The 21,725-nt window shown below is 39.4% G+C and overlaps 1 protein-coding gene across 1 annotated transcript; it reads right to left on the bottom strand.

The window, feature by feature from the left end:
* Positions 1–156: 156 nt before the first annotated feature.
* Positions 157–20,728, bottom strand: TMEM170B (transmembrane protein 170B). Its single transcript, XM_036403942.2, has 3 exons — positions 20,159–20,728; positions 12,410–12,580; positions 157–8,390 (listed from the first exon to the last, which is right to left on the bottom strand). The coding sequence occupies exons 1-3, from the start codon at positions 20,253–20,255 to the stop codon at positions 8,260–8,262; spliced, it is 399 nt and encodes a 132-aa protein (XP_036259835.1). The 5' UTR covers positions 20,256–20,728; the 3' UTR covers positions 157–8,259.
* Between the last annotated feature and the right edge of the window lie 997 nt (positions 20,729–21,725).

Consider the following 21,725-nt stretch of genomic DNA (forward strand, 5'->3'; position numbering starts at 1 on the left):
AAACAGAGGCCATAGGTTATAAAGCTGTGTGTGGAAACAATGGAGAAATGAAGGTATTGCTCACAACACATTTCAGTCTGGTGCTCACACAGGTACCAGTGGGTTTTTTTTTTCTATCTATAACTCACAATTCAGACAATTGCAGGGACACATCACTGTGGTCTACAGGAAGGTACATAATTTATTTACTATTTTTAGCTTTATTTTATGTGTACATCTGTACATTTCAACCAGATTCACAAAATGTAAAACTTGTGTTGTCAGAGTATTTCATACAGAAGTTGACACATAGCTTCATGATTACTTAGAAGAACATGCAATAAGCTACAGAAAGTTTATGAAAATATTTTAATAGAAAATTTTAGTTAAATAAATGAGTGCGAGAAATCATGTTTAACTTGCAAATTCTGTTCATAAGCTGCTATGAGACATTTCCTACTACCAAAAATAAAAGAAATATAAATAATTAACTAAAGATTCTTTAAATCTTACAATTGGACAACTGTTCCACTGTGTCTGCATTCTAAAGAATGGAAGTGGAAATTGTGCAGAAGAATGTTTTACTTTAAATAGTTGTCCAACTGTTATTGCTGTTTTTCAAAGAACCTGAAAGCATGCAATGAAAACTTCAAACTAAACAGACAGCTGAATGTACATATTTAGGTTGTTAACACAATTAAAATGCAAAAGAACTACAAAAGTTTCTCAAAATGTTGTGGTTTGTTTGTTTTAGGGTTTTTTTTTTTAATATGTACATAGAGAACTGTACACAAACAGGGAAATAAAAAAGTTGCTTAAAAAATGAAATAGAGTAGTATACAGTATTTACAGCTTATATGCCATCCCTTTTTTAACTGGGGCTAAACTATTACAGGAGCATGCAGTACATCCACTTGAAACAAGTACCTTTTGCACACTACAACAGAGTCCTGTACAAAACATAAATCAACTAAATGTTAAGTCACTCTTCTCCATCACAGTTGTTGCTATCTTTGAGCTTCATAACTTTGCCTAGGTCACAACCCTTTAGCTTAGGTAACTTCATAAAATGAAGATATGAACACCTATTTCTAATACAAGTTTGAAGAATGCATTCTATCAAGAAGACAGTTTATGGTGAGACACCAACAATGTTCTATTGTTTAAGTCATGCTGGATGAAAAGCTGTACTGAAGGAGCACAAGTCTGTCAGTGGACGAATGGATATTTTCTACCTTTGTCATTTTTAAAGATTTTCAAATTCCCATTTTCTTCTCCTCCCATTTGTTCAGCCAAATCCAAATGGTTATGATACTTGTATTTGTAAAGCTTATAGTACAACTGTTAAAGTTATGAATACAGATGCTAAATACTTTTTCTAAGTGTAAAATCGTTATTTATTCTTAGTGGCTTCTGTAAGCACTTATGAAGATTCTATATATTGTCACAGTCAAAAGTTTAGTTCTATAGATACCTGATTATCCTCTAAAACACCCAAAATATTAAGGACCTTCAGAACTTCATTATCTGTATAAAATTTAGGCACATTTCAAACAAGTAAAACTTCTAGCCAAGTAATTTTAAAAGGTTTTAGATTTTTAGCTCCCATATAACTTATATTGGTGGATAATCCAAAATGGATTTTACAGCGTTGATACTAAATTTCTCAAGTAAGCCTAGAGAGTTAAGTCTCAAATCAAAAGGAATGCCATTTTTATCAATCAAGTATTGTTTATTTCACTGAAGATGTCTCTTCAGTATTTACTTTGTCTTAGAGTTGGTGTTTTGGTCCACAGAAGAAGCACAAAAGGACATATTATCCATTCCCTTCAACAGCTATCAAATCCTGCTAGGATTCATGCAGTAGCTTCCTAAAGTCTTCAGTAACTACAAGATGAGCAATCAGAAGTGACAAAATGTGTGTTCCTGTAAGAAAATATTTCTTTAGATCATTTTTTAGGACACAATTGTTTTTATACCTGCTACACTGGGAGAATACCCCAAGCAGTAATCTTCACATCTTCACAGGCTTTGAGATGTCCCTGTGATTCCATTTAGAATTAATGCACAGCCTGAATTTCATGTGTAATTTCAGGCACAATTGTGGGAAACAGCAGAAACAGCATGCTTCAGGATATAATATGTCACAATTTTAGGATATCAAATGTATGTACTCAGGTTGAATTCTACTTTCTATGATAACTTCATTTCCCCAAAATTATGTGCAGCTTCACACACAAATTAATGAACCCAGATGAAGATTTCACTGCTGTAACAGAGAATACTTTTCCCACTGACTTTAAAGGTTGTGATGGTGGTGACCAATGTCTCCACCAAATATCTGACCATTAGCCCAAGACAAATGTTCAGCTCTGTTAAATTCATCTCTACTCAAACAACATTTATTACTTCAGCTGAGGATTAGAACAGTCTTTCCACCTTGGGCTGCTCCCAATCTAAAGACCAAAAAAAAGTTATGATTCAAAAGGTATCCCATCAATATGCTGATGCAATTGTAAGTAAAATTTTGGTAACTCTGAAAAAAAAAGTTATGCTTTAGCATTTTTGTGTATGTAATACTCCAGCATAATTTATGAACAACATTCAGAATTTCATTTTGTCTCAAATTGCTTGGAATTAGATTGGTTATTAGGATGACAACTGTGACCTATCTCCATGTTTTTCCCCTTAATTGAAATACACATATGATAAAAACCCTATTTCTAGAAAGAGAACAGCAACTGAAAAGCATTCTCAGGTTCACAATTGCATTTCTGGGCCTTATGAGAATCACAGACTTTCTGGGGAGGGAGGCTAAGTGATTAATCCACAATTCACTACACCAGGCAATACTGCTGTGTCTCTGGAATTATACACATGTGATGTTGGATGGCTGTGTACAAAAACATCCAGTTTAATATGGTCATGATATAAACACTTAGATTTAATGCAGGCAATGCATTATTAAAATATGCCTAGTGCATGAAATACATAAATTAAAACAAAAAGACCCAGTTCTTATAGTTATTAGAGCTCAGACTCCATTACAGTTCCTCATTATATATGTGCTCCCCACAACAGAACTCAAATACAAATTGTAAGCTAAATAAATATAAATGTACAATATGTTGAGACGGCGACACTATTTTATTTATCAAAATCAAAACAGTGTACTTCAAAAATAGAAAGCTACTTTACACAAGTTTAGACAAGCTTTCCATCCATGTTGAATGTTCAAAACTGGTAAAATTATTGGTTTCTTAAAAAAAAAATGTCAACAGCAAGTCATGGCTAGCCACAGCACACAGCTTAGTTTCATAAATTCAAAATTACCCAGAAATTTAAAGACAATAATTCTTGGAAGCTTTTTTCCCTGAAATCCAGCTGCAGGTTTTGAATCAAAACAGAATTTTTTGATCTGGGGAATAAGTCAAGCCAATCAGAGTAGCGCCAAATGCTCCTCAGCTGCTTCCCAAGATGTAAACCCAAAGAGCAACCTCCTCTAGTATATGCCTACAGAGATTGTGGAAGCTCAGTTGAATGCCTGAGTCAAGGTCAGAGAGGTCATCTCCAAGGGGAATCTCCAAGTAGGCATCTGCTACTGACCTCCAAACCAAGGAAATAACACCATTTAAACACTATTTGGGTCGCCTAAGAAAGCTTCGGGTCAACAGAACCTGGTTCTGTGTGTGATTTTGGCTGCCTAGACACTTGTTGGAAGAACAATACAGCATCCCACATGTTATCCATTACATGTTCCTGGAGTATGTAGAGGACATATTTGGAATAAAGATGGTTAGATGTGCCAATCAAGGATGGGGCACTGCTGGACTTGCTACTTACAAGCCAAGGAAACCTGCTTTGTAAAATTCCAATCAGGGACAGCCTCGGCTGCCATGGTCACAGTACTGGGATCCTGCTGAGCATGCTGAAGGTCAGTGTTAAAACAAACATTTTAGATTTAGAAGAGCAAACTTCACTATGCTCATAGCCCATGGGAAGCGTTGCTATGGAGGATAAAGTACTGGGAGTTCTTCACCAACAGTTTCCTGGAAACACTAAACCAATTCATCCCCTTTAAGGTCAGGAAAGAGGCAGAGCAAGAGACCTCCTTGGTTTAACTGTGAACCTCTGAATTTGCTCAAATCAAGAAGAGAAGTGTACCAGAGATGGAAAAGCAGAAAAATACACACTGAGAACTAAAAGGACATTGATAGGATGTACAGCAAACTTTAGGAAGTTCAACAAGGACAAGGGTAAGATCTTGCACCTGCCAAAACACAATGCAGGAGTGCAGCACAGGCTGGGATGGACCTGTCTGAGGAGCAGCTCTGTGGAAAGGGATCTGGGGGTCCTGGTGAACAAGCAGCTCCATGTGAGTGAGCAGTGTGCAGTTATGGCAAAGGAAGCCAACAGGATCATTGACGTGATGGACTGGATGAACAAGGGCATCGCCAGCAGCAGAGAAAATCACCATTATCTCACTCAGCCACTTGACAGGCCACACCTGCAATACTGGCTTCTCTGTGTTCAGCTTTGGTCCCTGACATGCAAAAAACACACAAAACCATGGATGGGCTGGAAAGGGTCCACAGAAATGCCACGGGGATAATCAAAGGTCTGGGAAGCCTGACATATGAGGAAAGGCAAAGAACTGGGTTGACTCTTGAAGAAAGAAGGCTTAATGGAGCCTTTATCACCATATTCCAATTTTCAAAGGGTGGCTACAAAGAAGAGACTCCCTTTTTACAAGCAGTCACATAGAAAAGATGTAGGGTAATGTGTACAAATTACTTTGTGATATTCCAGTTGGACACTGGAATAATGCCATTGGAACAAAATCACAGGGAAGCGACACTTGAAAGACTTGGCTGGACACTTGAAAGACTTGGCTGCTCAGGGTGCTGGGCTACCTTGTCTAGACCATGCTATTGACAGGAAAGGTTGGACCAGACCATGGTTGAGGTCCCCTCCAACCTGGTATTTCACAAGTCTATGATCATACTGATAAATCAAAAGTGTGTGGAATGTTTAAATCTTTGATAGCAGCAGCTTCTAAAAAAACCAGTAGCTTTTCCACATTAAATAATATATTCAGTACTCCCCTTCTTCCAAATATTAAACTGTGTCGATGCATTATTTGTTCTGCAGAATGTGCACTTTGATACAATGCAGAGACAGGCAGAGCTGATTGAAGATAGTGCTAAAACATCCTGTGTGGACAACACTGCATTGTCCAAGGGTGAACCAGGGTACCATCAGTGCCATTCACGCACAAGATGCCTTTGTAGCTTCATTAAGAGGGGATGGGGGAGGGGAGGCTAGCTAAAGTAATTCTATTTTCTATTGGAAAAGCTATTTCAGTTGTTAGCAAGTGTCAGGTATAAAACACACTCCACAAAGCCACCATTCATTCATTCATTCATTCAAATATATATATACACACAGACACACACACACAAACACTGACTAAAGCACCTTATGCTTAACAACACTGTTTCTAGGGATATGGAATGAAAGTTCCAAGTTTTGCAGACATAAGGCCACTTACACTTTCTTTCACTGCTAGAGTTATTAAGCAGTACGTTCATGCTGTGATCAAAGAACACTTCACAGACAAACTTTTCATCATTATAAACTCCTCACAAGAAACAGCTGAAAACAAACTTCTATCAAATAAAGCCTTGTCCCTGTTAGGCCACTTAAACATTACATTATCTGCCTGTCCCCTCTTGCCAGGCAATAATGCCATACAATGCAGAGAGAGCTAAGCACACAACAACATTTTAAAAGTGAATACAAGTACCTATGCAATAAAAATTATTTGGAGAAAGGTAGCTTAAAACCTGCAAAGATGCCTCCTTGTCCAAGGAGGAGAGTTACAATGGCAACAACTTCATTGGCACAGTAATTAAAATGTATTCATCAATACAAGCACATGTATCTCAGCAGCTGGCAGCAGCCTGCTGTAGTACAACTTAGTGAAAGACAGCCAGCCATTGGCCAGTGGCAGCATAATAGCCTGCTACAAAAATTAAGAATTGAGACGTCCAAGGAAATTTGGAACCTTAGAATAAATTTCAGTATGAGCTAAAGGCATGAGAAAATCTAAATTACTGAACACAGTGAGTGTTTCGTGATGTGTTTGGTTTTGATCCAGACAAGTATTTCCAGGTTGTCAAATAAAATGCTTTAAACTCTGTTGAACAAGACACTGTATCAAGTAACCATATTAATTAGAAATAGAAATCAAAACAGAACAAGAATGAAGATGTGACAATTTTTTTTAAATCCTCTCACCTAAACATATATGTAACAAGGCACATTAGGAAAAATATCTTCAATCACTTTATTATTCAATTTGACTTAATACTTGAAACCAGTTTTCTCACAATTTAAGACAATGGGGGGAAGTTTCAATTGCTTGTTACAGATGTCATAATTTCATTGTATATTAAAGTGCAATGGTCACGTGCCAAAAATTATAAGCAAAAAAGTAAAAGACAAAAGACAAAAAAGCAAACCACAGGAAAGTTTTTGAAGACATTCAAAAATAGTGACAGTATATGTCTTCAGCCACATTTTTGAAGCAATTAAAAGTAAAAATAACACTGAAAATATTTATAAACTTATACTTTAACTTGTTCACTACAAAGCCCATAACCTTGTATGTTTTCCAAACAAGACTTTGATTCTTTTAAAGAAAACAAATACTATTAGCATTCCTAGTACTTTAAAGAAATGTGGAATAAGATAAAGGCAGACATGTTAGTTCATTATATTTTAAAGTACTAAGCAATGACTGGATTGCAAGTTATATTTTAAACATATTCTTTTAGGTGTGCAGTAGATGCCAGTGTTTGTGACAGTCCTGAAAGTCTTTTTGACATCATAACAGCAAAACCTTTGAGTGATTTATTCCCCGTCATCATTAAGAGACAACTGCTGAAAAGCATTAAGCTGAAAAAAGATGTAAAAGATTCCTCATTTTTCACAGAACTTTATGCCCTTTAAATTTTCCATTTCATAAATAATTAGTCATTAGACTTAAAATTTCTCTTTACTCCAAACACTCACATTTATGACATTTCACATGCACAACACCACTCAGTCCCTTTTAAACTAGAAAAGCACAAACCACTAAAAGCTAAGTATTTGAAAGTTCCAGGTATCTTGAACTTTCCAAAGATACAAAGTGTTCAGAAACAAGGTAGTAAATACATTAGTGCTGCCCCACTTACAAATTTTTGGAGTACGGTAACTATTTTATTACACTTAATATTTTTGTTCAGTAGAAAACCAAGATATCATATTGTTAACCCTTTCCATTTTCCTCATAAGTTTCCTCTGAGAGTTTGCTGTATTTATGTTTTCCTTACAGAATACATGTAGGGGTAAGGGTCCTACCAGTGCTTAATTAAATATAGAGAGTGTATTTGCAATGAATACCCTTTTTCTGAGGTTTGCAGAAGGGCTGGTAGCCATGTGTATGCTTAAGACAAAGTAATTTCAAGGAAAACATCAGTTTAAGATTTGTTTGTGCATACACAATAGCTTGTACTTAATAACCTTCATATAGTCACCTTGAACTCATGATTTCTGACAGGCTAACCTCACGAAGAAATGTGCCAAGGAACAAAACTGCCACGAGCCATTCTTCACATAGTGCTAATTATATCAGGGTTGTTAAAGCTGTGGTTCTTAAACCCCATCAAAATTAATCTACATTTTGAAACAGATCTAACAGTTGTTTTGAATGCTGAACAAGAATATTCAGCATTCAGAGAGATTCTTCTAACACACAAAAGTCAGTTATCTTGCTATTTCACCTGAATTCAAGGAGAATTGTGCACATTCACAGTATTCTTCTACATTCCAGAGCTTACCCAGCCACCCGCTCAGAATTAAACCCCAAGTTTGGCACACAGAGCAACTTTCAGGACGGTCCCTCTGTTTCATTCCAAGGTGTTAAGGACAGTGATGCCACCACCAAGCAGGGACCTGCCTGGCAGCTGCTCGAGGTGCTCCATCTCTGCTTGGATCACACAGGGATCCCCCCTGGCCCGTGATGGAGGCACGTTAAGGCGCAGTGCAGGAGTGCAGCAGTTCCAACGCTAGAGGACAGCCTGCTCATTTGACTGAGCCTCGAGATTTGTAGTGCACTTTCCACATAGCTTCCTTCCTCTTGCACCAGAATACGAGTTCATAAGCTGATGAATCCACTGTCAGGAAGCTCTCTTCAGATTAAAGATGTTTTTCTCCCCCCTTTCTACATGAGTTTCAAAGCGTTGCAAGAATTCTTGAAAATGAGATAATTAAAGTCAGAACTGTCTGTCCAACGCCAAAGACAAGAGCTTCTAGGGGAGCCATATTCTTTCCTGCTACTCTGTAAATTCCAGCTACTGCAGCACCTAAGGATTACAAGGAAAACAATGATCAAATCACAGAAAAAGCCAAGGTTAAAATATGTGACAAATTATCGACTCTGTCTATGTGTCAGCTATATTTATAGAACATTACCAAACACTGCATTACTTCATGGCATTACACAATCACCAGCCTTGCTTGTATTTTTATAGTTATATATATCCTTCAGGAATGATTTTCCCAATTGAACCAGATCAAATTTTCCATCATCAGTTCAAGAAAATCAAATCTTGTTGTTTCCCTGTACACATCTTCAATTTTTTTTACATTTTTTTTGCCTTGTACCAGTTGAAAAGGTAGCAAGACAGACCTCTAAAAATTGACCAGAGAGTGGTTTAATACTGCTTGTATAGGCAGGGAGAAGACAAGAATAATAAAGGTGCTAGTGTCAACAAAACAGTTGCAAACACACATTCACCAGCTTCATTTAATATTTCAGCTGAATAAACTAGTCATACTAAATGAGTTTATTTTAACTTAAACTACTGAATTGTTAACAATTGTTTAGCAAATCCAGCAAAACATGAAAAAGGTTGCGATGTTTACCATATATGTGCATGAGAGGAAATTTCTAACCAATACAATTAGATTTTGAGCTATAGCACATAGAAAAAATTCCAAACTCAACAGATCATTTTTCTTGTACATTTGTGTGCTAATTCACATTTGAAATATAATATCAAGAGGCCACGATCAACCTAAACCAAACCCAAAACTTAATTGTAGACCTTCAGTATGCATTGTCTCAGATGCTATCAAGTCATAATTAAATGACAGAGATCACAGAGACTCTTTCAGGCTCAAAGAGAACTGAAAAGTCATCAGAATTTTTTAAAATAATAAGCAAGAGTTAAACAAAAAATGGGATTTTTTTTTTGGTTTTGCATAGTCACTAACAGGAATACTCTGCTGGAGTGATCAAAAATCCATTAGAGACACAGAAACACATTGAGTCACAACAGATTTTCTGAAAGCACAACCAGCATCTGAATCATTTGACATCTTCAAAAAGTAACACTTCAGTTTCACAATTGCTTTAGGAAGAGGAGAATTCACTCATGACTGTGGCCATAACAGTACTTACAAACACTATTAATCATACGGTTAGGCAATTTGTTGGTTAATTTTTTTATTGGTTTTTTTTTTTTAACATATTCTGTAAAGTATATTTTGTCTGAAATATCTCACCAGAAGGCTAGCCTTATGGTACTTCACTCAGCTTAGGGTTTTTCTTTCATAAGCTTTTCCATTTGTTCCTTGGCTAGCTGCTGTCAAAACCTGAAAGAGATCCTTTAGACTGAGCCCACTACTGACATGAAAATTATTTTTCAGGTTGGGCTCTCGAAGCAAATTCAAATTGGCCAAAGAAGTATACCAGAATTGTCACTACTAGATCAATAACAGAAATTTTGGGCTTTAAGAAAACACTGAGATACTCTGGGAAGTATCCAGAATAAAACAATAAAAATTTGGTAGTTTGCTAATTATGTATTATTACACAAATAACAGTGTGCAGTACAACCTGTAATGCATAACCCAGCACAGATGGTATGGAGCCAAAAGTATGTACAGCTGGCTGCCAATGAGGGAAATGAGAATTTGTCACCAAAAAGGAGTGTTCTGGGGAAGAGGAGGAAGGACAGGCCCTTCTGGATCAAATACAGCTAAAATCCTTGCCTTAAGCTGCCTGGTATTTATATATTCTTGTTTGGCTTGGTGGGTTTTTCTTGGTTGTTGTTTCGTGGGTTTGTTGGTTTGTTTTTAGTATGGTTTTAGGGTTTTTTTTGTTGTTGTTGTGTTTTTCTTTTTCTGTATTCCCTTCTGATTTTTCAATACCTTTTAAAATTTTTATTTAATACCTAATTTTATTTTAATTTTTTTATTTCCATGACTTTTCAAAGCTAAGAAACAGAGGAGTCTTCCTGCTTTTCTATATGCTGCTAAAAAGGTTCCAGAACATCAGAAAGTTTGACAGACCTCCCTGAGCAAAATTAAATATACATTGTGCAATAGTCTATGCTGCCTTCATTCTCCTACACAAACAATGCAGAAGACTGGAAATGCAAAGTGGAAATTGAAGTCAGTTTGCTATTTCAATTTCTTAAGCACTGGACCAGGCACATTCAAATAGCTGATATTTCAACTTGCATCTCTCAGTTTGCAGCATATAAATAGCTATTAAAAATCCTCTTTAATAGTTGATCACCATAATTTGCCTTCAAAAGCTCCCCACAGAATTTCTATCAGTATGAAATAACTGAGTTCTGGCCAGAAACAAAAAATACTTCAAGGTAAAAGTACTTGCTTAAGCAAGTTGCAATGCTCTGTGCAAAACCTTTGGGAACAGCATAACAAGTCTACAGTCTAAGCTTGGAGAAGTCAGATGAATCTGCACACAAACAGGATTGCCTACGTGCCAAATGTTTTGACCTGCAAAACTGGGTGCCAAAAATACAACTGTGTTGCTCCTCTTTTTATGCAAAGATAAAGATAAAAGACACGAAGTATTTTCATTTGAGAGACACTGATCCTGAAACCTCCCCACCACAGAAAGCTGTGAAAGTCTCTGCTTGGATCTTTCAACACCACATTTCCTATCTCAGTTCTTCAGAAATGCTCCTGCATGGCTGACCTTGTAACAGACCACAGCCATTTTAATCCTAAAACAAAAATCAGCATTAACATATAATACAAGGCACTCAACTAGTTCCAACTTATCTTAGCAAAAAAAAAAAAAAAAAAATTAAAAAAAAAAAATCCAACCTCCCCCCAAAACCCAACAAAAAATAGCTATACTGAACCATACTGTGTTAACTGGTGGAAATTCTAAGCTGAGAAATCTGTAGCAATTAAAACAACATTTTGAGGAAAATCTCAGTGAAACTTCTCATGACATTTGCATTTTTATTTAGCCTTGAAAAACAATAGTCAGGAAGGTCTTTCAGCAGCAATAAGAAATAATCTGACACAAATCCTCTATGAATGAGTAGTGATACCACTATTCTGATAACCTGGGCAGAACACAGGAAAACCAAAGTGAAAGGTGGGAAGTTTTGCCTTCAGACCATATGGTGGTTGCTAGTGTAGGTAAGGTTCCTTACCCTCAGCGACCTTTCAAGTTAGGCAATCTTTTCTGCAACACTGAAGATTTTGGGGCAGAAACTACTTCTCAATTAACACAGGCACCATTCAACACATGGTTTTTAATGCTGAAAACTCCTTACCAGCACTGTTGCAGGCAAGCATGTGCTTCTTTCCTGAAAAAATAGCATTCACTATTTTTCCCCCCACAAGAGAAAACTCAGCATGCTCCTACTCGCTTGGGAAAGCTACTGTAGTCTATTTATAAATTTGATAAACAGAGCCAGATATGATAAAACCCAAGAATGATTAAAGTGTCCTAGAGGTTTTATGGCCCATGTTTCAGTGCTGACATAGATAACAGAATTTCTTGGGAAAGATGGAAAAGCAGCATCTGATACCAATAACTCTAGACAAAGACAGATGAGCAGCATTTCCTCGAAACATTGTTAGCAACAAACTTGTGTCATATTTGGTCAGGTGTAAGCCTTCCACATTTCACTATATAACACACTCCTACTTTCTGCAATGTTTTAAACATGAGTGTGGTTTTTAACTACAGCTCTTCGAACCTTTGGGCTTTAACAGAAAAAAATTGCCGCATCTATCTGAGGATACAATGTTAAGAAATAATGAAAAAATGTATTTTGAGTGGTAGCCATTCATGTAATTCCATAAGAAACTCTGTAACACATGCCCTTGCCAAACAGTATTTCACCTAGAACATCAGCAAAGCTTAATTTTTCTTTTTTGGGAGGTGAGGGGAAGCCACTCTATTGCAAAAATCCTTAATAAAAAATTAACAATTAGCTAGGAAAAGCAGGTTTGTTTTTTTTTTTTTTTTAAGTTAGATGTAAAATAAGAAAGGAAAAAAACCCAAAACAACAAAAAAGCCCCAAACAAGAACAAAAGGCAGACTTACTGGTTATCATTGCTCCAGTTACAGAACCCAGAAATCCAATGCTGACCACAATGACAGATATCAGCCTCCCCTGCCTATGCCTCTGCAGCATCACAAACATTAATACTCCCACAGCACCATGGACAAAGAGAGAGGAGAAGAGAGCCCAGAGGAAAACCCAGTACCACATCTCTGAAAGAAAGCAGTCAAATAAAGGGTTAATGTTTTTGACACAAGAACTTCATAAGTAAGAAACTTTAAAACATTGCAAACAATCAACAGTAGGAGAAAATAAATACTGATTTCCATCTTAAAAGTGATACATGTGATACCATCAGCACATGCTCAAGACTCTCCTCATTTCAGCAATCTGTCATAAAGGACTAGCTGAATTACATTAAAAATTATGAAAAGGATTCTGGCAAAAATCTTAATTCAGTTTTTTTTTACAAGTAGCCATAATTCCTTTAATGGCTTCTTTAAATAGTGTTGACCGCAATTTCATAGTGGGCATTGTAACTGCTTCTGTCAAATGAAATATTCTCTGACACAAAGACTGAAGGAGGAAAAGTCAAGAACTGGTTTGGGGTTCGTTTGGGTTCTGAGTTTTTATTTTGGGGCAGGTGTGGATATTTAGTTGTTTCCCAACCCCCCACCCTCACAAATAAGAGACAGCACCAGGTAACATTAGATGGGAAAACTGAGATTAAAGACTTTAGCTTATCTACACCCAGGAGCTGTAATAGAGTGTTCCATCAAATTAGCTTCAAAGGTGCAAATAAAAACATTATCATTTTAACATGAAATTTTAACACATCTAACTCCTCACTTCTAATTCCTTAGTACAGAACTTCAGAGAGAGGCAGTGACTATTATTTGAATTACTAAAAAGGGCGTCAGATCATGAGAATGTTTGGAGCACAAACATTTCTTTGAAGAATGGCAGATGTGATGAGCACCTTCAAAGAAAAGAGCTGGAACTCTGGAACCATCAATGGAGCTACACAATAACTCAAGAACCTTTCTCACTTGGTGTCAACTTTCTAAAAACATTCTACAAATCAAAAGGGTGAGTAAATAAAAGAAAATAATCCCTTTTGTTTTAAGTGAGCTACAGTGGGTACGTATCATTACAGAACTTAGTAAATTAGGGTACATATTCCATAATCCCATGACGCTGTCATTAATTCAGTTTTTGCTGCAGTTCCCCTCAAAAATAGAACAAAACAAAAAACCCCAGTTTCCTTACAAAAGCAAGATACTTATTGCTTATGAGCCAAGCCTGTATTAATGTAGCTTGACTCATATAAACTATTTGAGGAGAAAATACAACCCAATTAGCTAACTTTAAAAATACTGAGCAGCACAAAACATACTGTGAAAAGATGCTGAGAAAAAAAATGTTGCTACACAATAACCACAGCCCTGGGAGTCCATTGTCAGTAGGATATGTATATAGATAGCATAGATAGAGAGTTTAAGCTTTTTTATTTAGCACTACTTTGGGAGTTGCTCAACCCTTCCCCTTTCACACAATGAAACACTATGTCTGCCCAAGGACGTACAGCTCCTCTAAATCATGAAAGCCAAAAGACTCCTTTAAAAGAACAGCAAGGAAAGTGGCTGGCAAATCCACATCCAATGAATTCTTCAACTGTAGTTCAAGATGCAGCTTTCCTTCTGAGTGCCTGGGTACATGTGTCACATCTTGAGGGTGGCTCAGAGCAGCTCTCATCAGATCCTCCATCCCTTCACCCCTGGCCCCAAGATGTGTGTCAAAAATCTTGGCAAAAGGATAATGACCACTACTGTTCCTCTAAATTAATGTCTCATCATTCTCAGAAGCTACTGTGACAGAACGGTAGCAGGAGTGTCAAGCAGTCACTCCACAAACCTCTCTACTAAAATAAGGAAAGACTGGCTGACCTAATCTGTGGGAGGGGAACCTCTCCTGCTGTCCTACCAGGCCTGGTCCATTACTAGCACAGCCTGGGTATTTCCATTGTTTTATTCAAGTGGCAGCACATAAACAAAAGGATTAGCCAAAGATCTACCAATATAGAATGTGGCAGCCCTGTCGGACCTACAGTTGGACAACAGGAGGATTTATTAACCCATCTGCACCAAGAAAGTCTGTGGGAATCTGACACTGTCATACCCCGTAATTTCTACAGGATTTGTTAGGCACTACATCACCTTTTAGGAAACTGGTGTTTGTAGGCATTGTCAACCTTTATCAGGTAGAAAAGGCAAATGACTTCCAGTCTTAGGAAAAGTCACTAGGATGACTGTATTTTTAGAAGAAAATGAAAGCTTATGGAAGCTAACTACTCCCCTGTAACTAAGAAACCAAAAATATTTACAAACTCTTACACAACAAAATAGCTCCACAGTGAGCGACGATCTTCGGTCTTATTTACATTCCTAATAAGGCTCAAGGAAAATTAACATCACCCCTCACTTTATATTTAGGGCAGGAGGTTTGAGAATAGAACCAGCATCAAAATGTCCTGTTGGCTAAAGAAATATAAACTTCAGTTCTTTGCTACACACTTTCTCCTCCTACTCCTTAAAAGCAGCAGGCATATTGTAAAGGAAATTAGAGAGCATCCAGAAATATTCCTTCTTTGACACAAAAGCAGCTGGAGCTTTGTTAAACTATGACCTCCCTTCATTAAAACATCATGAATGCTTAAAACATCATGTAGGAGCTGAAACAGGACAAATCACTTCCAAGCGTGTTCCCTAGAAAGGCCAGAAGCTATCCTTTCTTATCCTCCTTTATTTACTCTTTCTATGCCTGCTAGCTCAACCCAGTCATTTATTTACTTCTGCTTGTAGGGTGAGTGATGAAGCCAACCACGTAAGTTATTTAACAGGGATGAACAAGGTAAGGAGAGAGAGACAACCCTTCAAGCAAATCAGGAGACCTTAAGCTCCATTCACCTAGAGGACAATGCAGACACTCTTACCCTGATATGGTGAGGGCAGAGAATTATTCATGTTCTGTAAAATTCAATATCATCTAACTCCTGAACCATGAAGAGAGATGACGCTCAAAAACAGTGGAGGAACACTGAAGGAACAGTTAGAGGAACACTGAAAGACACAAAGAATGGGTTGGGAATAACACTGAGAGGTGCCACCAAAGAATAGAGAATGTGGACCTCTGAAAACAAATGGCCAAGACTTCACTTGTTCAAAAATGACTGAGTAGTTTGATTGCTGAATTGACTTGCACCATCTCTAAGGAAGAGGAAGTGAGACTGAAGTGTGTCAGGCTATTTATGTCCTATACACTGACTGATCCTTTAAGTAGCATAAATTTATGCATTGCTAACCTGACAAAAAAAGCACAGTCCAATTTCAGTCTTTGTGCAGCTATTCTAATTAGCTGGCTCTTTTGACAACATCAGCTACTGTTATAGAGGTAATGATTTACCTATATCTGTCAGAGAGATTCAAATACTCACCTAGCCTCAGTTTATTTAGTCGTGCTCTCAAAGAGATATGAATAGTATAAAATTAAAAAAAACCCCAACCAACAAAATTCTTGCAACTTCTTTTGCTTGACCCTAAAAAAACTTCAGAGTTTACTTTTAGAGTATCCAAATTACTTGAAGTCACCAAAACACAACATACATCTATCAAAACTCCACAGTGCCTAGAGAAATACAGGAACTAGGGAAGGCCCAGTAGTTTACAAGCATAGTCACATTCAGTACATTGCAAAGATGTCACAGCTCTTCCAATAGGAACAACTGAGATACATTTTTCATGTTTAAAATTCTTAGTGCTTAAACTGAAAAGAAGATTTAAGACAGTGTTTATGCTCCTTTCCTCTGGTTTGCCACAGTTGGGGATTTTTTTCCTACCAGAAAAGCTGCAAATTCAAATACCTTGTAATTAATGCCCAATCACACCAGTTTTAGAGCATTTTGTTAATTTTGATATTTATACATATCAGATAGATATCATGCATACAATATGCTTATGCACTACAGATACACATTATATATATATATTAGTGTAGGCATACACAACATTAAAGATTAGGAAAAGTCTTATTAAAGCATGTCATTGCTTAGAATAACATTCATATCACTTCCATCTTATCAAAACTTGAAGTTGCACTCCATCACCAGTTTCATCTTACTCAAGTAGATAAATGATTTTCAAATATTATCTATATAATGTATCAATATGCTGTCCTACTGCCACTCAGCTTCAATAAACATGGAGTACCTCCTTAGTCCTTCATCTTCAGCACTTTTCCTCTAGTTCTAAGCTTGTTTTGCCAGATGAATAATGATTGCCTACAACATGTCATAAATCAAAATTGATTACTCCAAAGCAAAGTGTCTCTCTCTTTCTATTCTAAGCCCAGTACCCAGCCTACTACTATTAGTTACAGAGGTAGTTAAGCAATAAGCACCTGTACTAAGAATACAAAAATATAGATTTAAGTCAACAAGGTAGCACACATCAAATTTAGAATTAGAAAAACCAGTAATGTTAGATTCCTGTAGCTTATCAACTCAAAGCACTCAGATGAAGTGACAGCTGTAATAACTGCAAATGTAACTCAGCTCTTCACATGCTATATTTTTTTCTTCAGCACCAGGTCCTGTCCTTAATTATTGTATTAACTGGTACTTTCAAAGTTATTAACAATACAGTCAAATTGTTCCTTGGAGATGTTAAGATTTTTGCTGCACTGAGTGGGGAAAAAAAGCACTTTGCTGAGGATCATTTAAATCTCAAATTACAGACTAGTCTTCTCAAGTAACAGCATAGGGGCAAAGAAAATCCAGACAATCTGGGACAAATTAGCACAAAATGGAGCTTAGGAGCTTCTATTAGTAGAAATATTGCCAAGTCCTTTATTGTGGAAACAGCCTTTAAACAATTTTTATTTTACTAGATACTAATAATGGGATTTTTTTCTCCTTTTTCAGTTCAATTTCAGCTGCTATCTGATCTGTTCTAGTAAACCCTAGACTCTAAAACACAACCAGCTCATATAAAGGAGGTGTTCTGGGGATATTCTGGAGGATGTAACAAAGAGCGAGGTAAAAGCCACCCCACCTCTCCCATGACTCCAAAAGCCTTACTCGCACCTCCCAGGAGAGGTCAGGAAGAGAGGAAGCAAGCACCCCATGGTGATGGGCCTATGCTCAGCTAAAAGGAACAACACCAGCAGCTTTAGCTGTTACAGGGTGTGATGTGTATGTGGCAGCAATGAACTTGTCTGTGGTCTCCTGGGTATTTGAGGCCACGAACGAAAGACAGGATTTCCTTTTTTTATGCTGAACCTGATTCACATATATGGTATAAAAATAATCTTTCAGTTTCTCATGGGCAGGAAAAAGAACCCACCAAAACTAAACTATTAGGGTATGAAGCATTCCTGGCTTAGGCTGGAGTTCATATCAGGACCCTGTTGAAAAATTCAGAAAATTAACACATTTTTAAGAAGGAAGCTGATAACATTTTGCAACACGTTTGTGAAAACATAGTCAATATGGTTTATCTAAAGGAGATAAATCTTCACTCATGCAACTTGAAAGTCCAGTCCAGATCACAACGTTAAGTCCAAAAGCAGACATGAGGCAGTCTTGACTATTCATGGAACATGGCATATTAATGATTTTCTTTTCCCAATATTCTGGAGAAGTTTCTCCTTATACCTAAGAGAGGTGCAAAAGGGAATGGATTAAGTAGTCAAAGAAGATAAACTCATTCACAAACCTATTTTCTTGGCAGGGAAAAGAACGGGATTTCTGGTCTTGAACAAAGTTTACTTCGATAAGGAGTGAGGAAGGGCTCGTAACTAGCTCAGCTTTTTGATAATATCAATGATTATATCAATATATATTCTAACCTGTGGAAAAGATTTTAAAGTCCAGAGGAAGTTTTGGACTGTTGACAGTCCATGAGAACATTCAGGTCAACAGGTTATGGCTGTAAAAGCAGCCATCATTTAAGCACAAAATTAGAAACTGCAACTACAACTGGCAGTGACACATTCTCCAACAACACTACAATGGATAAAAACTTATTTTTCATATTTTTAAGTTAAAAAGAAAATACATTCCACATTAAAAATACCTTATGCAAGCCCTTATCTTTTTGAAAAGCACTGAGAAACAAACTGATTTTAACTCTCAGCACTGAATTTCATAGAAATGCCTATGCTGCACAATGATCTAACAAGAAAAACTTTATATAGGATGTCTGGCACAAAGCAAAGTGAAATCCATTGTGAACTTTTTCCTTTAAGAGTACAAGCTTTTAAAGTAGGTATGTTAAAGTAACTACTCAGGAAGTGAGAAGTATTTAGTGTGTCACCACACTAATGCCTGGAAACTCTAATTATCAGACACACACTACAAAGTTCAGAGATCAGATAAATATGAAAAGGTTAATCTTCTTTATTACACTAAGATGCATCCTGAAAGTTAAAAGAGCAATAAAGATAATCACTTTCTGTTTGCTACAGCTTCAACTTCAGCTACACTTCTATTTTCATCCCACTTCTATTTCCATCACACTTCTTCCACCTCTAAAAGATTAAAAAAGAAAACAGAATATATCTATTAACTATTAATATAGAGTGCAAAAATAATATTCTTTCATAAATATTAGAATATTAGAATAATACTCTTTCATAAATATTAGAATATTTCCATAACTGTTTAAAACCTACCCCTACTCAACATTTTCCACTAATCTGTCACCACCTAATACACCCCCCCTACAACCGAGCAAAAAGAATTTACTCAGTTACATCTCTGCTATTGACAGCCAGTCCCTGTTTGTTCAGAGCTGGAAGCTTATGCTTTTCTTTACACAAGGACAGAATAAGAGAAGATACCCCTCTCCACTGTATGCCTTGGGTCTTGGACAGTAGTCCACACCCATTCTTCAGCCTGAGACTGAGCAGAAAAAAGCCAGTTCTTGCCAAAAGCCAGCCAAAGCTCCCCTCTCCTAACAGAGGGTGAAGGACCTGACTCTACTTTGGTTCACAGAATTTTTTTGTCACAGCTCAGTCTGTAAGAATCCCAGATGCTTAAGATTACAACTACTTGTCAGAAAACAGCTGTCACCTCATTCACTCCCACAGGTCTCATTATCCACAGGTATACTCAGGGGTAGTGGGGGAAGTCTCTGATTCTCCACATTCAACTCTGTGGTTTTCTAGTTGGTTTTTTATAGCTCTCTGTCAAATGCCAATGAGCATATATCCACAAGGGGAAAAAATAAAATAAAAAACCAACCACTTCCACAAACATACTCCAGCCTTCCATACGTATTTATACACTCACACACTTTCTACAACCCTTCACTCACGCACAGGTACTCATCACTTCACTCGCATACACACACCCTATGCCATTAGCCTTATTTTATTATACACGGAAATAAAGAAGTGAGGGAGCACATCCCACACGCTCATGTCCTTTGCATCGCAGACACCGGGCACACACCCCAGCCCAACCAGCACTTCACACAGACCCCGCCCGATTCCCTGGACCCCACAGCAGGCGCACACACACACACACACACACACACACACATACACCCGATGTACCTGCTCACAGAACACGCATGCAGGCACCCGGAGACACTCGGGAACACCAACACCAGCCCCCCCTCCGCGCAACACACAGAGAGACCACCGCCACGGCCACGGCCACCCCACGCCCTCCATTGTGCTGCGGCCCCGGAGCGCACCCCGCAGCCGCCCGGCCCGCCGTGCCCCGTTACCCGTGAGGCTGCGGAGGACGGTGCCGTGAGCCCACAGGCTCAGCACTTGCTGCACCGACAGGTTGATCATGGAGTTGTCCCCCGCTTCCACCTTCATGGTGCCGCCGCCGGGCGGGGTCCGGCAGCCGCCGGGCCGCGGGGCGGGAGGGAGACGGCGGCGGCGGCGAGGAGCGGCAGGGCGGGGAGGCGGCCGAGGGAGCTCCGCGCCGCGGAGGAGACATCGAGGACGGAGTGGGGGAGGCGGCGGCCGGGGGGAGCCGGGCGATCTCGGGGGAGGAGGGGAGCCGGCCGCTGGCGCTTCCCTGCCGCTCAGGGGCAGGGCCGGGCGGCGGAACCCATCACCATCACCATCATCATCACCATCATCATCATCATCATCTCCGCCTCCTCCATCAGCAGCGGCCGCCGCCGCCTCGCCGGCGGCATCGTCACCCCGGTCACCGGCATCACCTGGAGCGAGGGCGGGGCGGCCGCAGGCCGTCCCTAGGCGGGCGGCTCCATGCGGGAGCAGCAGCGGCGGCAGCGGGCGGCTCCCGGCGCCAGAGGCTGCCGGAGGGGAGGGCAGGGGAGGGGAGGGAGCGGCGGGAACGGGAGCTGGAGCGGGGCAGCGGGAGCGGGAGGGCGGCCCCGCGCAGGCGCGGCGGGAGGAGCCGGGAGGCGCGGGCTCCTCCCACCAAGCGGAGAACCAGCATCGGAATCACGATTTGACTCAAAGAGGGCGGGAAAGACTGGGGATGTCGTGGACCCCCGAAGAAACTTGCCTTAGCAAGAAGTGTCTCAAATAAAATCTGCATACACCTATGGGTAGATTTAAAGGGGGAAATGAAGTGATAACATTCCATAGTGTTAAAGTTGGTAGGTAAGTTGATCCTGCTGAGTGCGTTTAAACATCGGAGAAGAGCAAAGTGCAGAATCTGAATTCTGATAAGAGCAGTGTCTTCACCTCCCTGCTCACAGCCATAGCACACGGAGCCCCAGAGGGCGCAGGCGGACGCAGCTCCGCGGCTGCCTCGGCGGGGTCTGGGGACACAGCCCCGGCGGAGCTGGACGGCACAGGGACAAGGGAGCGGGGCGCACAGGGGGAGCGCCGCTCGGGAGTGCCGGGGCTGCCGGAGCGCAGGTGACAGCACGCGTCGCAGCGGAGGAGCTGTCATCCCGCTGCTGTCCTCCCGAGCTGCCATCCCGAGCTGCCATCCCGAGGCATCATCCAGGCAACGCTGCGTGACGTCGCTGCCTGTCCCTTTGAACCTCGCAGCTCCGCCGTCACTGCGGCCGCAGATTAAAGCCACCGAAAGTTAGGAAACGTCAGAAATCGTGAGCGAATCTTTATTCTGTGCTTTTGCTTTCTTTATGTAATAAAGGAACAGACCCTTTAAGCTGAATGCGTCTTCTTTCGAAGCACGGCATGCACGGTGCTTACCGATGTGAAAGCCAGCAATCATCACGCGTCCATTCTTAAATATGCATCCCTAGGCCACATTTAGTGCCAGCACTTCCTCGCTGGCATTTCTTCAACAGTGCTTGCTACAGTACCTCGTAAACATCATTTTATGTCAGCATCCTTTGA

The sequence above is a fragment of the Molothrus ater genome, chromosome 1, assembly GCF_012460135.2.
Source record: "Molothrus ater isolate BHLD 08-10-18 breed brown headed cowbird chromosome 1, BPBGC_Mater_1.1, whole genome shotgun sequence".
NCBI lineage: Eukaryota > Metazoa > Chordata > Aves > Passeriformes > Icteridae > Molothrus > Molothrus ater.